The 16835-nt window shown below is 52.0% G+C and overlaps 2 protein-coding genes across 3 annotated transcripts in view; one reads left to right on the top strand and one right to left on the bottom strand.

The window, feature by feature from the left end:
- LOC116787990 (deleted in malignant brain tumors 1 protein-like) overlaps nt 1-16835 on the bottom strand; it is a 499349-nt gene that overhangs the window by 245443 nt on the left and 237071 nt on the right. The gene's annotated exons all lie outside the window — the stretch shown is intronic.
- The window catches only part of PLCB2 (phospholipase C beta 2), a 39327-nt gene that overhangs the window by 19147 nt on the left and 3345 nt on the right, over nt 1-16835 (top strand). For both annotated transcript variants that reach the window (XM_032690840.1, XM_032690842.1), the window contains 19 exons: nt 541-623; nt 989-1073; nt 1733-1904; nt 2627-2724; nt 3411-3507; nt 3629-3713; nt 4121-4245; nt 5245-5399; nt 5725-5889; nt 6201-6300; nt 6536-6640; nt 7516-7601; nt 7693-7789; nt 7957-8010; nt 8773-8983; nt 9171-9339; nt 10159-10235; nt 10696-10791; nt 11073-11130. In XM_032690840.1, coding sequence (XP_032546731.1) covers nt 541-623; nt 989-1073; nt 1733-1904; nt 2627-2724; nt 3411-3507; nt 3629-3713; nt 4121-4245; nt 5245-5399; nt 5725-5889; nt 6201-6300; nt 6536-6640; nt 7516-7601; nt 7693-7789; nt 7957-8010; nt 8773-8983; nt 9171-9339; nt 10159-10235; nt 10696-10791; nt 11073-11130 — 2118 coding nt within the window. The remainder of the gene's footprint in view (nt 1-540; nt 624-988; nt 1074-1732; nt 1905-2626; nt 2725-3410; nt 3508-3628; nt 3714-4120; nt 4246-5244; nt 5400-5724; nt 5890-6200; nt 6301-6535; nt 6641-7515; nt 7602-7692; nt 7790-7956; nt 8011-8772; nt 8984-9170; nt 9340-10158; nt 10236-10695; nt 10792-11072; nt 11131-16835) is intronic.

Genomic DNA, 16835 nt, shown 5'->3' with positions numbered 1-16835 from the left:
AGAAGGTTTCCATGGTATTTGCATTTGAAATGTCAGCACAGCTGGTGACTGAGCACTCCAACTCTCTGCTGCGAGGCAGAAGGGTTTTGGAAGCAGCTGAAACTATAGAAAATTGGGCAGGTTCAGAGGCAGGTATGGATAGGGTGTGACGTGGTTTAACCCGGTGCTGCACACACCTTTCTGTACCAGTTGAGGGTGCACAGGGCAGTGGTTTGGGGCAGGGGTTTGTCTCTGGCCAGACACTCTCACATTCAGTGCTGGATACACTGAACTGTGTAGCAAAACCAAAACCTCATCTTCCTACATCTTCAACTGCATTTTTATGCAAGCTATTGAGTTTAGCTGCAGGTTTTATGCCCTGGAGCTGGAAATCTGGGCAGGTGTGAAAAAGGTGACACCTCTCACCTTCCTACTGGGAGAAGTTCAGTGACTTTGAAGGGACGATCCTGAGAATGACAATTTTGGAGTGTGTTCAGTGGGAGGGCAGCTGTGTCTCTGTTATTAATGAGTGCTGAGCTCTGACCTTGGCCTTTCCCTCAGGATGCCATCGAGGCCATTGCAGAGAGTGCTTTTAAAACATCTCTGTACCCCGTGATCCTGTCCTTTGAGAACCACGTGGACTCGTGAGTATCCAGTGCTCTGTGTCCAGAGCAGAAAGGACACAGGCAAGGGCTGCTGGGTTTGAAGTGAGTGCTGAGCTGAAATGAAACACTGATTGAGGTTTCTGAAACAACTGGAGATGGGTCAGAGCTGAAGGACGAGCCGTAACCTGCAGAGTGGCGTGGCCACAACTGTGCAGCCTCTCAGCTCAGGGTGGCACTGTGGGAACATGGGAGTTGGGCTGGGAATGGCACCTCAACATCTGCACGGCTGAGCCAAGGCACTGGGTGGTTTCTGGGCACAGTACATGGATCTCGAGGTGGTGGCTCATGCCAAGCTCTGGATTGGGGCGTCTCTCCCCCGTTCACTCCTGCCTGGTCTCCTGCAGGCCCAAGCAGCAGGCGAAGATGGCCGAGTACTGCAGGACCATTTTTGGAGACATGCTGCTGACAGAGCCTCTGGAGAAACACCCGGTGAGGGGCAGCTGGGCAAGGAGGCCAGGGAGAGGCCTTCTGGAAAACTTGTCACTCCTGGTGCTGGGAGGTGCCACAACAGACAAAAGGACAGTGAAAGAGAATGTGATGCCATGGACAAACAGTCCTGGTTCATAGGGATGGGTGGAGGACTACCACAGAGGTTTTCCTGAGCACTCCTGGGACTCTGCTCTTGTTTAACACCCTGACCTGAGGGATTCTGGGCACTGAGCTCTGGTGGCCAAATTGTGCCAGGGGTACCACGTGTGCTTTGTACACAGCACTGGTTCAGCTCTCTCTGCCAGCCCCTGCTTTGGAAAGGGGAACAAGGGCCTGGAAATATTCCCTTCCAGGCATAGGTGGGCAGGGCAGTGCCAGGAATAGCTCAGTAAAGCTCCCCATCCACTTGACCCCAGTGTTCAGCTGACCTGTACAGCAGGTATTTCTGTTGGCCCAGTGACACAGTGGTGCTGCAGCTGCTCTGCAACTACAGGTGAAATCCTGGGGAAAATCTACATGAATCTGGTGGGATATGTTGGCAGATGGAGGAAAGAAAGTGTCCAGTGGGGGAGAGATGTGTCCATGCAGCAGGAATTGGCCAGAGGGACAGGAGAGGGCAGTGTTTGAATTCTCCCTGTGATGAGGTTTATCTGTTGCAGCTGAAGCCAGGAGTTCCTCTGCCGAGTCCTAAGGACCTCTTAGGGAAAATCTTGATTAAGAATAAAAAGAACCAATCTGTATATGGGAAAAGGCAGAACTCTTTGAAGAAAGGGAAGAATGTGGAACCAGAAATCATTGAGCAGCCAACCCCTGTGGATGCTGAAGACACTGGTATGTCTGAAGGGAAGTGGGACTAGCAGAGCTAGAAGGGCGAAACCTTCCAAATCTCCCAATACCACCTTGGGGCAAGCCAGCACTACTCCCTAATCCAGTTAAGCAGCAGCATAAGCTTGGAAGAGAAATTAAATCTTCAGAATATTTTCAACACTTATTGCAGCCAAAAAAAGACCATGACTTACACCCTGCCTGCCATCCCTTGGTGATTCACTGATACCCACTGGCCCTTGGGTTGAGGAAGGGGGAGGATGGGTTACTGCTTGTAGATCTCTGATGACCACAAATTCACCACAGCTCACATTTCTCCACCCTGAGGGTCTTGGAGGTTTATAGAACCTTCAGCCCCTCTCTCCTCCCTTCCTATCACCCCTTGGGCTCAGGACCCCTGTGGGGGAACACTCCTTGTCATGGTATGAACACATGAAGTCATGAGAGGACAAGGAGGACACACGGAAATGGACATTTATTCTAAAAATACGTGTGACCTTGGTGGGAAAACAACCCTTTGATTGTCGCTCCTGGGTGTGAGGGGAGTCCACAGGAGGAGCACTTTGGTCTCCAGGGTATGCTGATCCACAGTGTGCCAGTTCATATTTGGATTTGGCCACTAAAGTTGTGGGATTCTGCCTCTCACTGTTGCTGATGACTTGGCTGTGAGGTTCTGCACCTGTCTCAGTGTCCTGCTGAGGTACCACTGATGTGGCCTCTGTGCTTAGTCTGGGCAGGTGATGTGGCTGAAGAGGAGCCAGAGGAGGAGGATGAACAGCTTGGAAACCTGGATGAAGAGGAAATTAAAAAGATGCAGTCGGATGAGGTACTGTCACTGCTGGCTCTCTTCCTTTTCTGTTTGGCTTCCAGTGTTCTCTGGGCCTCACCCGACTGAGTGGAGATGAACCCAAAATGCAAAGGGGAATGAACCCATCAGGGGCTTTCCTTCCCCTTTTGCAGGAGAAACTGAATGAGAGAAATTCTGTTGCAAGCACAGAGAATGTGACAGAGGAGCTGTTATTGCTGACTCTGCCTTTGACACTCCACGTGATTTGGAGATAACTGTTTGCCTCTGGGCTGTTAGAGAGGCTTAGCCTTGGTCTGATAGAAGTTGTTACTAAAAAAAGTGCTGTTGCTGAAGGGGGAGGGAGGAGATCAGCATTCCTGTGAATGAAAACATCCATTTCCCATTTCTGTCTCCCTGGTATCCCTTGGAGAAAAGGGAAAATGGTGTCCCTAGTTTCTCCCAAGCTCCATGCTCTGCGGGGTTAAAGAAGTCCTGGGCTTCGTACCTCCTGACTGGAGCCTCTCATGTGCCCCAGTTCAGTTCTTGCCCAGCTGCCTGGAAACCCCGTGCCCTGCCCACCACGGAGCTGTAGGACTGGGAAGCCAAACCGGAGCGCTCTGGTCAGGGCAGCCCCTGGAGCTCTTCCCCTGGGAAGCCTTGGTGGGGTTTGTTTCCTCCCAAGGGAAGGTCTCTTCACATGTCTCCCCTGGGATGTTCCCATGCAGGGCACGGCCGGCCTGGAGGTGACGGCGTACGAGGAGATGTCCAGCCTGGTGAACTACATCCAGCCCATCAAATTCGACTCCTTCGAGGTCTCTGCCCGTAAGTCCAGCTTGGTCCCTTGGGAATCCAGCCCGAGCGTTTCCTGGGCCCGTCGGTGCCCACAGCAGGACAGGGGCTGGGTGTGCCTTTCCTCTGATGCTTCGTCATCTCCTGCTTCCAGAGAAGAACCGCAGTTATGTCATCTCTTCCTTCACGGAGCTGAAGGCCTACGACCTCCTGAGCAAGTTCCCCGTGCAGTTTGTAGAGTATCCTTTTGGCAGCCCTTGTCCTGGGGGGCTTGGAGTGTCAGAGTTAAGCTGGATCTTGGGATTAGGCATATCCAAAGGGCTCCTGGTTCCAGCACCTGGTAGACTTTTCATCAGAGCTAGAAAGTGTGCAGGTGCTGGAGACATTGGATCTTCTAGGGTGGTTTGGGAGCTCTCCAGAGAGACTCCTGACAGGATGCATCCTGCAGTAGTCAATGTCAAGGCTGCCAGATGCTTGTCCTTAAGTGGGAAGGGTATGGAAAAGGAGCCAGGGCCTGCCTGAGCTCTTGTCTGGAAGGCTCCGAGTGTTTGGTAGCAGAGGTTAAACAGTTATAATGGGAACGTGTGGGCTGGTCCCGGGGCACACCGGGAACACTCCAGACTTGTTTCCTATGGAGCCCCCGCAGATACAACAAGCGGCAGATGAGCCGGATTTACCCCAAAGGCACCCGGATGGACTCGTCCAACTACCTGCCCCAGATGTTCTGGAACGTCGGCTGCCAGATGGTGGCACTCAACTTCCAGACCATGGGTGAGTGTTGAGGGTCCTCCAGCCACCAGCTGGGTGAGGATGGGTGCTCCTGGTCCCTGGGGTGCTCCCAATCCCCAGGTGCTCCTGATCCCCAGGTGCTCCTGGTCACTGTCTCTTCCTTCACTGCTGTTTCCTTGGTGTGTTATTTATTCCAAGTGCCTTCTCCCAAGTGCTGTTCTCTGCTGGGTCCATCTCCCCCAGCAGCACTTTTCCATGTCCAGCACACCCCCACTTCCCCCAGGGAGTGCTGTCACCTGTGTCCAGGCACTGTCCCCGGTGTCCCATTCCACGATGTCCCACTGAATCACATCCCTGAACACACCTGCAGCCCTCTGCCTGAATTGCTGTCCCTTTACCAGGCAGAGGTGCAGCTCCATCTGACCACAGCACTGCCCTGGCTGTGCCATTGTGTCCAGGATTTTGACCTGAACAGGGAGCAAGGGCCTTTCCTTGCTGCACAGCCAGCATGAGAAAGAAAGAAAAGCCTCCAGAGAAAGCTATTACTTACCCCTCTTCCTTCCTTGGAGGAGTGTGTTACGTATAGAGAGTGTAGGAGGCAAAAAGGAAGTGACTTGGAAAGGGGGCGAGTGAGAGGCTGGTTCTGGGGGGATGGCACAGTGCAGGCTGGTGCAGGAACCACCACACAGTGTCCTCAGGACAAGTGTCAGAGAGAAGATGGACTCAGAGGAGGCCCAAAATGAAAGGGGGAAGGAGTCGAGGGGCTCAGGCAGCTGCTTATCCGTGCCCAAAAGCAGCGAGTGCTCCTTAAAGTAGGTTTGAATTCAGTTCTGCCCGTGCCTTACAGTGCAGGCGTAAGCAAACCACTTCCCTTCGTGCGGCAGCTGCTCTCATGTTTTTCCCTATGGGTGCTGAGAGGCCTCATCAGTTTGTGGGGTGGCTTTGTGAGCCATGGCTGGCAGGGGCCGGGGGCTCCCTGGTGGCACAGGGGTCCCTGTCCCTGTCCCAGCCCCGTGTCTCAGGGTGTGGCTCTGCCCGCAGACGTGCCCATGCAGCAGAACATGGCCCTGTTCGAGTTCAACGGGCAGTGTGGGTACCTGCTCAAGCACGAGTTCCTGCGCCGCCCCGACAAGAACTTCGACCCCTTCTCCCTGGACCGCATGGACGCAGTGGTGGCCAGCACCCTGTCGGTCACGGCAAGTACAGCCCTCTGTGCCACCCAGGGGGCTCATGGGGCACAGGAACCCCGGGTGGTGCCCGGGATGGCGCTGCCGTGGCAACCCCCGGGCTTGTTTCCATTTTAAATTAATCATAATCACGTGAAAATGGAAAAGGAGCATCTGCCACGCAGGAGCAGCCAAGGCTGGGATGGTGGGGAGGGAGGAGGTGCTGAGGCAAGAAACAGTGGTGGAGGTAAAAGAAAAGCTGGATCAGAAAAACAGACTCTGGGGTGAAGTAACGGGCAGGTCCTTCTATTTCATTCTCTTCAGCAGTTGCTGACTCTGTTTCTCCTGATTGCAGATACTCTCTGGTCAGTTCCTCTCGGAGCGCAGCGTCAGGACCTACGTGGAAGTGGAGCTCTTTGGGTTGCCAAGGGACACCAAACGCAAATACAGAACCAAACTGACCTCCACGGCCAACTCCATTAACCCTGTGTGGAAGGAGGAGGCTTTTGTTTTTGAGAAGGTGAGAACATTTGAGAGTAATTTAGACAGAAAATCCTTAAAGCCCCCCCTGGCCACAAGCACTGCCCTGGGAGAGGTCAGACAGACAGAAGGGACTTCTCTCTGCAGATCCCAGGCCTGGCTTTGGGCAGGCTCAGATAACACCCAAACAACAGTATCCAAAACAACTCTCTGTCAGTATTTCCCAAAACAGACAAGGGGTAGCTGGAATTGCATGGTTGGAAGGAGAAGGGAGTAAAGCTGTCCTTGGAGGAGGAGGCTGTCAGGAGTTAGAGGTGAGGGCACTCGTGCCTTACTCTGCTTTTCTCTTAGATCATGATGCCTGAGTTGGCCTCTCTGAAAATCGTGGCTTGGGAAGAAGGAGGGAAGTTCATTGGCCATCGGATCATTCCCGTCATCGCAATGCACTCAGGTAAACCTGTGGAAATCCCTTCGGCTTTTGTGCCCTTGGGAGCTGTAAAGAAGGTACAAACAGCTGCATGTTTGACTCCTTAATGTCCACTCCTGCAGGCAGTGCAGTCATCCTGTTAGGGCCTTGGCTTAGTGCCAGGATATCCTGCCTGTGCCCTCCTGGAAAGAGGGACTTTGTGTGGCAGCTGGAGGGCCAGGACTGTGCCAGCCCAGCTCAGTGCTCTGCTCTGTCCCAGGGTACCACCACGTGTGCCTGCGCAGCGAGAGCAACATGCCCCTCACCATGCCCTCCCTCTTCGTGTTCCTGGAGGTCAAGGACTATGTGCCGGACGCTTGGGCAGGTAAGGACATGTTGGAATGTGCGGGGCGGGGGCTCTGCCTTTGTCCAAACTCTGATCCAGAAGCGTTTTCCCAGCCCGGGGAGTGCTTTCCTGCTGCACCCTTCATTCCTGTCAGGGTGGGACTGAGCACGTGCCAGGATCCCGCCCCAGCCCCGCTGCTGTGGGAAGAGCGTGGATGCTCCCACTGCAGCTGTGCCTGAGTCCCACCTGAGGGGGTCAGTCCTACTGTTCCTCAGAGCCAGGGAGAGCTTTCCTTGAGGGAAGAAGTGACAGCTCTCAGGGGCTGGCAAGAGCGGGGCTTTTAGGGAGCACAGGAATGGTGTTCTTCCCGGTTGGAAGAGAAGGGAGATTCTTGCTGGTACTGAGGTACAGAGACCTTCCTTTGAAAAGGGTCAGACAGAGCTGCACGAGGACAGAAGCCCTACTGGAGGGATCAACATTCGTGACCAAAACCACACTGAAAGTAACAGCATCAGCCACACAGCTTCCTGTAAATACTTCTCACGTTTGCTCCCTCCTCCCCTGTGTTCATACAAATGAACCTTTTTCACTGGGGAAATCCTGAGAAATTGATGGGTTTAACACATTTTTATAAAAAACACGAGTTTATACAGCATTAGACTGGAATTGGAGCACGGAACTGTGCAGGTGAGGAAAGTCTGAACCTGGCTTTGGATTTTGGGAACAGAGTTGTGAGCCATGGCCTCAGCATGGGACTGAGGTGAGAGTGATCCCCTCCCTTTGTGCTGTCAGGGGGAAGCTTGTTACAAGCAGAGAACACAAACTGGCCCTTCTCCACAGTGTCCTGTCCTGGGCAGGGAAAATGAGTCCGTGGGTTGTTTGCTGCCCAAGCCAAGGCCTCTGTCTGATTCCAGATCTCACCATTGCCCTCTCCAACCCCATCAAGTTCTTCAACATGCAGGACAAGCGCTCCATGAAGCTCAAGGATGCCGCGGGGGAGGTGAGTTCTTCCAGGTTCTGTTCTCTAGAGCACCTTTCATGGATTCAACCTGGAATAAAAAGCCTTCATTTACCTCTGATCTCTGTTTTAGAGGCCTGGCACACAGAGGAATGTCCCATCTGCTGAGACCAATGGGGTGCCAGACTCTGCTGGGAAACACAGCATTCCTCCCTCCAATGGCTCCACAGGTAAGTTTCCAAGAGCTTCCAAGTACTTCAACGTCTTGGCAGCTTAATTAACTCCTCACACCAAAATCCTTCACATGGCCTGTGCTCTGGTGAGCTCTCCACTGTCCCTTTCCAACCTCTGAACATCCAAGATGGGACATTAACAGGAGCCTCTTTTGGGATTTCAGGAGCAGCAGCATTCACCAGGAATGAAACCGTGTTAGAAGTGATGCAGATGGCAGGTAACTCCCTGTGCTGTTCACCTGGGCTGAGGCACTGCCAGTCATCTTACATTCCCAAAGTAGAAAGACCTGCCCCAGCCCTGCCTGGTGTAGCCAGCACTAAAGACAAATCCCAGGAATCTTGAGGCTCCAGGTTCCCTTCAGCACACCTGCACCATCTGTACGATGTGTGGGTCACCTGTGCCTGACTGTGGTGTGATACAAATCCCTGCAAACACGGGGCCTAATTATGCCACCAAACTGATCTGAAGGCACGAGAGGAAACCCGCTCTGCCCAGGATATGTTGCCAAGTAACTGTTATGTACCTTAAGTTTAGCTTTTAGAAGTTATTCCTGAAGAGAGCTGTTCCCCAGGACAGAACGCGGCACCTGGTGAGGGGCGTCCCATGGTGTGGAGCAGAAGGGCTCTGGTTGGAATGGGCACTGAGGGATGTGTGTTGGAGCTGTTTGCTCCCCTTTGCCCAGGCTAAGCCCTGGGAAGGAGCTGGCCCTGCTCAGCACAGTTGTGCTGCAGACACACCTGCATGTTCTGCTCCATTTTACACATTCCAAGTCCCAAAAAAGTTACTTCCCCTGAGCAGATAATTCTCTGTGGCCTGAGAGCAGTGTTGGCCATCCCCATGCCCCCATCCATCAGGGGCAGGGGAAGAGGGAGGAAAAGGAACGAAGGCAGCGCTGAAACCACCTGTGTGACCCCAGAGGGTTTGGCAGCAGGTGGAGAAATGCTGTGGGACAGCAAACATCCTCTGTTTTGTGTTTCAGAGCCTGAGACAGCCACCCTGGCTGAGCTGCAGCAGATGAAGCGCTTCCTGAAGCTGCTGAAGAGGCAGGAGAAGGAGCTGAGGGAGCTGGAGCAGAAGGGAAGCAAACGGAAGGAGGAGCTCCTGCAGAAGTACTCTGTGCTCTTCTCAGAGTCCATCTGCCACGAGGGCAAGAAAAGCATGATCCACATGAGGAAAACCCAGAAGAAAAGGTAAATACAGCCCAGGGGTCACCTCCCCAAACCAAAACAGGGATCCCCAGGAGAAACACAGGCTCTCCTTCTCTGAAGGAAGATGGAGCATCCATATGTCCCTGGGCTGTTCCCATGGGAGTGGGTGGGGAGGCTGGGATTGTATTGGCAGGGCCAGAAACAGAACAGCCCTGAATGTGTTGTGCAGGAGTGTGACCCAGGGTGCCGTTGGTACCTGTGCAAATCCCGTGGAAGTGGCGGAGAGCGTGGATCGCCGGCTCCTGGAGCTGAGGGAGAGGCTGGAGCTGGACCTCATGCACCTCGGGCAGGAGCACCACGAGGGCATGCGGAGGAAGAAGGAGCAGCACGCCACGGAGGTGAGGCTGCAGGGGCCACCAGGAGAGGGATCCTAGGACAGCCCCTCGCTGGAAAACTGAAGGCAATGTAGGAGTAGTACAGGGAGTCAGTTGGCCTACTCCAGAAAAAAGATCAAATTGGGTAATTCTCCAAGAGGAGGTCCGTGTTGCTGGTTTGGTTTCTTCCTGGACTTTCCTAAGAGAATGGTTTTAAAATAAATAAACAAGGTTCAGTTTCTTTCTGAGAACATTTTAAGGAATACAGTTAAAAATGAAAATCTAAATAATCAGAAGAAAAAAAACCTCAGCCATGTACTACTTCACCTCATTCTTTTTTAAAAATTACTTACTTCCCTTGGTGTTTCATGTGATCTTTCCTAAAGAAACTTCTCTAGAAAACCTACATTGATGAACCCCAGAACTAAATTTGTGGAAAAAGTGACTCCTCCTGTGGAAGGAGAGTTCATGCTTTCAAGGTTGAATGCACAGCAAAAAAATAATTTATAATTTTTCTTTGTTCATGTAATTTGGGGGGGTTTTGAGAGTTTTTTTTTGAAGAAAACCTGCACTTGAAAGTTTTCTATGTAGTACTAAGTCCCATCTCACCTGGTCAATTCAGCGAGCCTTTAGGAGTGAACACATTGATTATCTTTCACAGAGCTGATATATAAACAAAGTTTTAGTTTGCCAGAATTTTTTATCAGATTTTAATTTTTTTATTTCACATCAAAAACAAGTTTAGGATTTTCCCGGATATCATCTTAAATACCGGGTAATTCAGTTTAAAAATTATATATTTTTATTTGCTCCCTTTTGATGTTGTTTTCATCCCTTGACCAGCAAGTTGCCAGGATCCTGGAGCTGGCCAGGGAGAGGCAGGGAGCCGAGCTGCGGGCGCTGCGGGACACGGCGGAGAGGTAAACACGGCCCTGGGAGCCCAACCAGTGCCCAGCTCTGCCCTGGGAGGGCAGGGAACGGGAGCATTTCCTTTCCTCCACTCCAAGGTGTGAGTGACATCACGGGAGAGAAATGCATAGATGCTGGAGGACAGACTGGAAACTGGGAAGGTGGAGGAGGGGAAAAACTCCTGTACGCTTGTTCTTTCTTACACTTCCCTTCGGCATCTGCTGCTTCCGCTGTTGGGGGCAGGACACTGACTTTGGGGTGAATCTTTGTTAGGAACCTCTTAAAAAAAACAAATAAACAAACAAACAGAAAAAGCTTAAATAGGACTTAAAATATTCTTCAGCCTTCAGGCCTTCTGCTGCCTGACCCCTCCCCGGTGGCATTTGTGGCCAGCAGAGCGCTCCAGAGGGATGGGTTGGAGGTTCTGCTCCCGTGCTGGTGCCCAGGCCTGTCTCTCCTCTCTCTCCACAGCAACGTCAAGGACATCAAGAAGCGGCTGGAGGCGAGGAGGGTGGAGAGGATCCAGGCCCTGCTGAGGAACACCAGTGACAAGGCTGCCCAGGAGAGGTGCTGGATGCTCCCGGGCCGTGTCCGTGCGGGATGCAGGGCCTGCTGCTGCCCGGGGAGCTGAAGGAGTAGAATTCTGCATCCAGTTCTCTGCCTTATGTCTCAGACACCTTGGAACGGTGTTTTATTTGTCTTTCCTAAATTGCAGCGGGTTCTCCACGTGCCAGGACACGGTGGGGATGTAGCACCCATGTGGATGGGTGTGGCACGGATCCGTAGGGACGGGGGGTGTGATGGGGACACAACAACTGGATCACAGGTGTCTGTGCTTCCCTTCAAAGGTCCAAGAAGGAAATCAACAACTCCCACATCCAGGAGGTGGTGCAGACCATCAAACGGGTGAGTTCACAGGGATGTCCGGGGGCGTGGGAGGGTCGGGAATGATGGGAAAGCCTGGCAGGAGCACGGACACAGCGAGCACGTTGGAGCTACCCTTCAGAGACCCAAAGCTAAGTCCGTGTCTGTGTGTCTGTCTGTGACACGCTGTGTCTGTCCGTGGGTGTGTCCCTGCTGTCCCTGGGGGTCTGTGAGTGTCCGTGTGTGTTTCTGTGTCCGTCTGTGTCCTTGTGTCTGTGTGTCCATCTCTGCGTCTATGAGTCCATCTCTGTGTGTGTCCATGTGTCCTTGTCCATTTGTCCATCTGTGTGTCCATCTGTCCATCTGTATGTCCATCTGTCCGTGTCTGTGTCTGTGTGTCCATCTGTGTGTCCATGTCTCTGTCCGTGTTGGTGAGTCCCTGTGTCTGTCCGTGTGTCATCTGTGGGTCTGTTTGTTCCTGTGTCCATCTGTCCCTGTGTCAGTCTGTGTGTCCATGTGTTGGTGTGTCCATCTGTCCTTGTATCTGTTCCTGTCCCTATGTCTGAATGTGTGTCCATATGTCTGTCCATGTGTCTCTATGTCTACCTGTGTCTGTCCATCGTGTCTGTGTGTCCGTGTGTGTCCCTGTGTCTGTCTGTGTCTGTGTATCTCTGTCTCTCTGTCTGACTCTGTCCATGTGTCTGTCTGTCCGTCTGTCTTTCCATCTGTTTGTGTGTCCGTCTCTCTGTTTGTTTATCTGTCTCTCCGTGTGTCCTTCTGTCTGTCCCTGTGTTTGTCTCTCTGTCCATCAGTCCATGTGTCCTTCTGGCTCTCCGTTTCTCCGTCTGTGTGTCCGTCCGTCTGTCTGACCCTGTGTCCGTCTGTCTGTCCATTTGTCCATCTGTCTGTCTCTGTGTCTGTCTGTTCTTCTGTCCATGTGTCCATCTGCCTGTACATTTGTCTGTCCATCTGTCTGTCTATTTGTCTGTCTGTGTGTCCATCTGTCTGTGTGTCCATCCCTGTGTCTGTCTGTCCATCTATCTGTCCTTGTGTCCGTCTGTGTATCCATGTGTCCATCTGTCTGTCCCCATGTCTGTGTATCTGTCCATGTATCCGTGTGTCTGTCTCTCTGTGCGTCTGTCCGTGTGTCCATTTCTCTGTCCACGTGTCTGCGTGGCTGTTTGTCTGTCTGTCCATGTGTCTGTCTGCGTGTCAATTTGTCTGTGTCTGTGTCACTCTCTCTGTCTGTCCATGTGTGTGTCCGTGTATCTGTTTGTCTGTGTGTCTGTCCATGCAGCTCCCTGTGTGTCCCTGAGTCCATGTGCTGTCTGTCCATGTGTCCATCTGTTGTTGCGTCTGTGTGTCTGTGTCCGTTTGGTTGTGTGTCCGAGTGTCTGTCTGTCCGTGTGTCTGTGTGTCCATGTGTGTGTCTGTACATCTGTCTGTCCATGTGTCCATCTCTCTGTCCCTGTGTCCATCCGTGTGTCTGTCTGTCCATTTGTCCTTCTGTCTGACCCTGTGGCCATCTGTCTGTCTGTCAGACTGTCTGTCAGTTTGTCTGTCCATTTGTCCATCTGTCTGTCCGTCTGTAGGTCTGGCTGTCTGTGTGTCTGGCTGTCTGTGTGTCTGTCTGTCTGTCCATCCGTCTCTCTGTCCATCAGTCTGTGTGTCTGTCTGTCTCTCCGTTTCTCCATCTGTGTGTCCGTCTATGCATCCATCCCTGTGTCTGTCCCTGTGTCTGTCAGTCTGTCCCCATGTCCATCTGTCTGTCTCTGTGTCTGTCCATCCCTGTGTCCATCTGTCTGTCTGTTTGTCTGTTCATCTGTCTTGTTTTCCGTCTGTTTGTCCCTGTGTTCATCTGTCTGTCTGTCTGTCCCTGTGTCTGTCTGTCCGTGTTTCTGTCTGTCTGTCAATCCATTTGTCTGTCTGTCTGTTTGCTCATTCATCCATCTTTCTGTCTGTCCATCTGTCTGTCCAAGTCTCCATCTGTCTGTCCCTGCGTCCATCCATCTATCTCTTTGTCCGTGTGGCCATTTGTCTGTCCGTCTGTCCATGTATCCGTCTGTCTGTCTGTCCGTGTTTCCATCAGCCTGTCCGTCTGCCCATGTTTCTGTGTGTCCATCCATCCATACGTCCATCTGTCCCTGTGTCCATCTGTCCATCTGTGTTTCTGTCTATCTGTACATGTGTCCGTCCCTCTGTCCGTTTGTCTGTTCATCCATTTGTCTGTGTGTCTGTCTGTTTCTCTGTCCAGTCCGTGTGTCCGTCTGTCTCTCTGTTTCTCCGTCTGTGTGTCTGTCCCTGTGTCTGTCTGTCTGTCCATCTCTCCGCGTGTCCCTCTGGCTGTCTATCCATCTCTCTGTCCCTATGTCCGTCTGTCTGTCTGTGTGTCCCTCTGTCTTTCCGTGTGTCCATCTGTCTGTCCATCTCTACGTGTGTCTGTCTGTCACTTTGTCCATCCATCTGTTTGTCTGTGTGTCCCTCTGTTTCTGCATCTCTCCCTTTGTCTGTCTGTCTGTCTGTGTGTCCAGCTGTCTGTCCCTGTGTCTGTCTGTCCGTCTGTATTTCTGTCAGTCTGTCCATTTGTCTGTTTGTCTGCCCGTATGTCCATCTGTCCATGTTTCTGTCTGTCTGTCACTCCATTTATCTGTCTGTCTGTTTGTCCGTCCATCCATCTGTCTGTTCATGTGTCCATATGTCTGTCTGTCCATCCATCTGTCAGTGTGTCTGTTTGTCTGTCCCTGTTTCCATCTGTCTGTCCATCTGTCTGGCCATGTTTCCATCTGTCTGTCTGTGTGTCCGTCTGTCTGTCTGTGTGTCCGTCTGTCTGTCCAAGTGTCCATCTTTCTGTCAGTCTGTCTGTTTGTCTGTCTGTCCCTGTGTCTGTCCATCTGTCCGTGTGTCTGTCTCTGTGTCTGTCTGTCTGTGTGTCCATCTGTCTGTCCCTGTTTCCATCTGTCTGTCCATGTGTCTGTCTGTCTGTCCAAGTCTCCATCTGTCTGTCCGCTTGTCTTTCTGTCCATGTTTCTGTCAGTCTGTCCATCTGTCCCTGTGTCCCTCTGTTTGTCCCTTTGTCTGTCTGTCTGTCCGTGTGTCCAGCTGTCTGTCCATATTTCCGTCTGTTAGTCTGTCTGTCTGTCCCTATGTCCATCTGTGTGTCCATTTGTCTGTCTGTGTGTCCATCCGTCCGTATGTCCATCAGTGTGCCTGTCCCTGTCTGTCTGTCCGTGTTTCCATCTGTCTGTCCACGTGTCCATCCCTGTGTATGTCTGTGTTTCTGTCTGTCAGTCTGTCCATCTGTCTGTCCCTGTGTCCATCTGTCTGTCCATTTGTCTGTTCATGTGTCTGTCTGTCCATGTGTCTGTCTGTCAGTCTGCCTGTCTGTCCCTAAGTCCATCTGTGTGTCCATCTCTCTGTATCCAGCTGTCTGTCCGTCTGTGTGTCCATCTGTCCATCTGTCTGTCCATGTGTCCATCTGTCTGTCCCTGTGTCCGTTTTTCTGTCCATCCACGTGTCCGTCTGTCCATGTGTCCCTCTGTCTGTCAGTCCGTCCGTCTGTCTGTCACTGTGTCCGTTTGTCTGTCCCTGTTTCCATCTGTCTTTCTGTGTGTCCATCTATCTGCCTCTGTGTCTGTTTGTCTGTCCGTCCATGTCTCTGTCCCTGTGTCCGTCTGTCTGTCCGTGTTTCCATCTCTCTGTCCATCTGTCTGTGTGTCCATTTGTCTGTCTCTGTTTCCATCTGTCTGTCCTTGTGTCCAGCTAGCTGTCTGTGTTTCCATCTGTCTGTCCACGTCTTAGTCTGTCTGTCCCTGTGTCCATCCGTCTGTCCGTTTGTCTGTTCATCCATCTGTTTGTCCATGTGTCCATCTGTTTCTCCATCCATCTGTCCGTATTTCCCTCTGTCTGTCCCTGTTTCCATCCGTCTGCCCAAGTCTCCATCTCTCTGTCTCTGTGTCCATCTATCTGTCCATTTGTCCATCTGTCAGTCGGTCTGTTTGTCTGTCTGTCCATCTGTCCGTACCTGTGTCCATCTGTTGGTTCTGTGTCCATATGTCTGTCTGTCTGTCCATCTGTCAGTGTGTCAGTTTGTCTGTCTGTCCCTGTGTCCATCCATCTGTCCGTCTCTCTGTCTGTCTGTCCATGTTTCTGTCTGTCAGTCCATCTGTCTGTCCCTCTGTCTGTTCATCTCTCTGTCTGCCCATGTGTCCATCTGTTTGTCTGTCCATGTTTCCGTCTGTCAGTTTGTCCATCTGTCTGTCCAAGTCTCCGTCTGTCTGTCCCTGTGTCTGTCTGTCTGTCCATCTCTCCGCGTGTCCCTCTGGCTGTCTATCCATCTCTCTGTCCCTATGTCCATCTGTCTGTCTGTGTGTCCCTCTGTGTGTCCGTGTGTCCATCTGTCTGTCCTTCTCTACGTGTGTCTGTCAGTTTGTCCATCCGTTTGTCTGTGTGTCCCTCTGTTTCTGCATCTCTCCCTTTATCTCTGTCTGTCCATGTGTCCAGCTGTCTGTCCCTGTGTCTGTCTGTCCGTCTGTATTTCTGTCAGTCTGTCCATTTGTCTGTTTGTCTGCCCGTATGTCCATCTGTCCATGTTTCTGTCTGTCTGTCACTCCATTTATCTGTCTGTCTGTTTGTCCGTCCATCCATCTGTCTGTTCATGTGTCCATATGTCTGTCTGTCCATCCATCTGTCAGTGTGTCTGTTTGTCTGTCCCTGTTTCCATCTGTCTGTCCATCTGTCTGGCCGTGTTTCCATCTGTCTGGCCGTGTTTCCATCTGTCTGTCTGTGTGTCCGTCTGTCTGTCCAAGTGTCCATCTTTCTGTCAGTCTGTCTGTTTGTCTGTCTGTCCCTGTGTCTGTCCATCTGTCCGTGTGTCTGTCTCTGTGTCTGTCTGTCTGTGTGTCCATCTGTCTGTGTTTCCATCTGTCTGTCCACGTGTCCATCTGTTTTTCCGTCTGTCTGTCCCTGTTTCCATCTGTCTGTCCATGTGTCTGTCTGTCTGTCCAAGTCTCCATCTGTCTGTCCGCTTGTCTTTCTGTCCATGTTTCTGTCAGTCTGTCCATCTGTCCCTCTATTTGTCCCTTTGTCTGTCTGTCTGTCCGTGTGTCCAGCTGTCTGTCCATGTTTCCGTCTGTTAGTCTGCCTGTCTGTCCCTATGTCCATCTGTGTGTCCATTTGTCTGTGTGTCCATCCGTCCGTATGTCCATCAGTGTGTCTGTCCCTCTGTCTGTCTGTCCGTGTTTCCATCTGTCTGTCCATCTGTCCCTGTGTCCATCTGTCTGTCCATGTGTCCATCCCTGTGTATGTCTGTGTTTCTGTCTGTCTGTCCATCTGTCTGTCCCTGTGTCCATCTGTCTGTCCATTTGTCTGTTCATGTGTCTGTCTGTCAGTCTGCCTGTCTGTCCCTAAGTCCATCTGTGTGTCCATCTCTCTGTACCCAGCTGTCTGTCTGTCTGTGTCCATCCGTCCATCTGTCTGTCCATGTGTCCATCTGTCTGTCCCTGTGTCCGTTTTTCTGTCCATCCACGTGTCCGTGTGTCCCTCTGTCTGTCAATCCGTCCGTCTGTCTGTCCCTGTGTCCATCTGTCTGTCCATCTGTCACTGTGTCCGTTTGTCTGTCCCTGTTTTCCATCTGTCAGTTCTGTGTCCATATGTCTGTCCCTGTGTCCACACGTTCGTCTGTCCATGTCAGTTTGTCTGTCTGTCCCTGTGTCCGTCCATCTGTCCATGTGTCTGTGTCTGTCTGTCCC

This window comes from Chiroxiphia lanceolata, chromosome 6, assembly GCF_009829145.1.
Source record: "Chiroxiphia lanceolata isolate bChiLan1 chromosome 6, bChiLan1.pri, whole genome shotgun sequence".
NCBI lineage: Eukaryota > Metazoa > Chordata > Aves > Passeriformes > Pipridae > Chiroxiphia > Chiroxiphia lanceolata.
The sequence above is the reverse complement of the archived record's forward strand: the minus strand, read 5'-3'. Positions and strand labels throughout refer to the sequence as shown.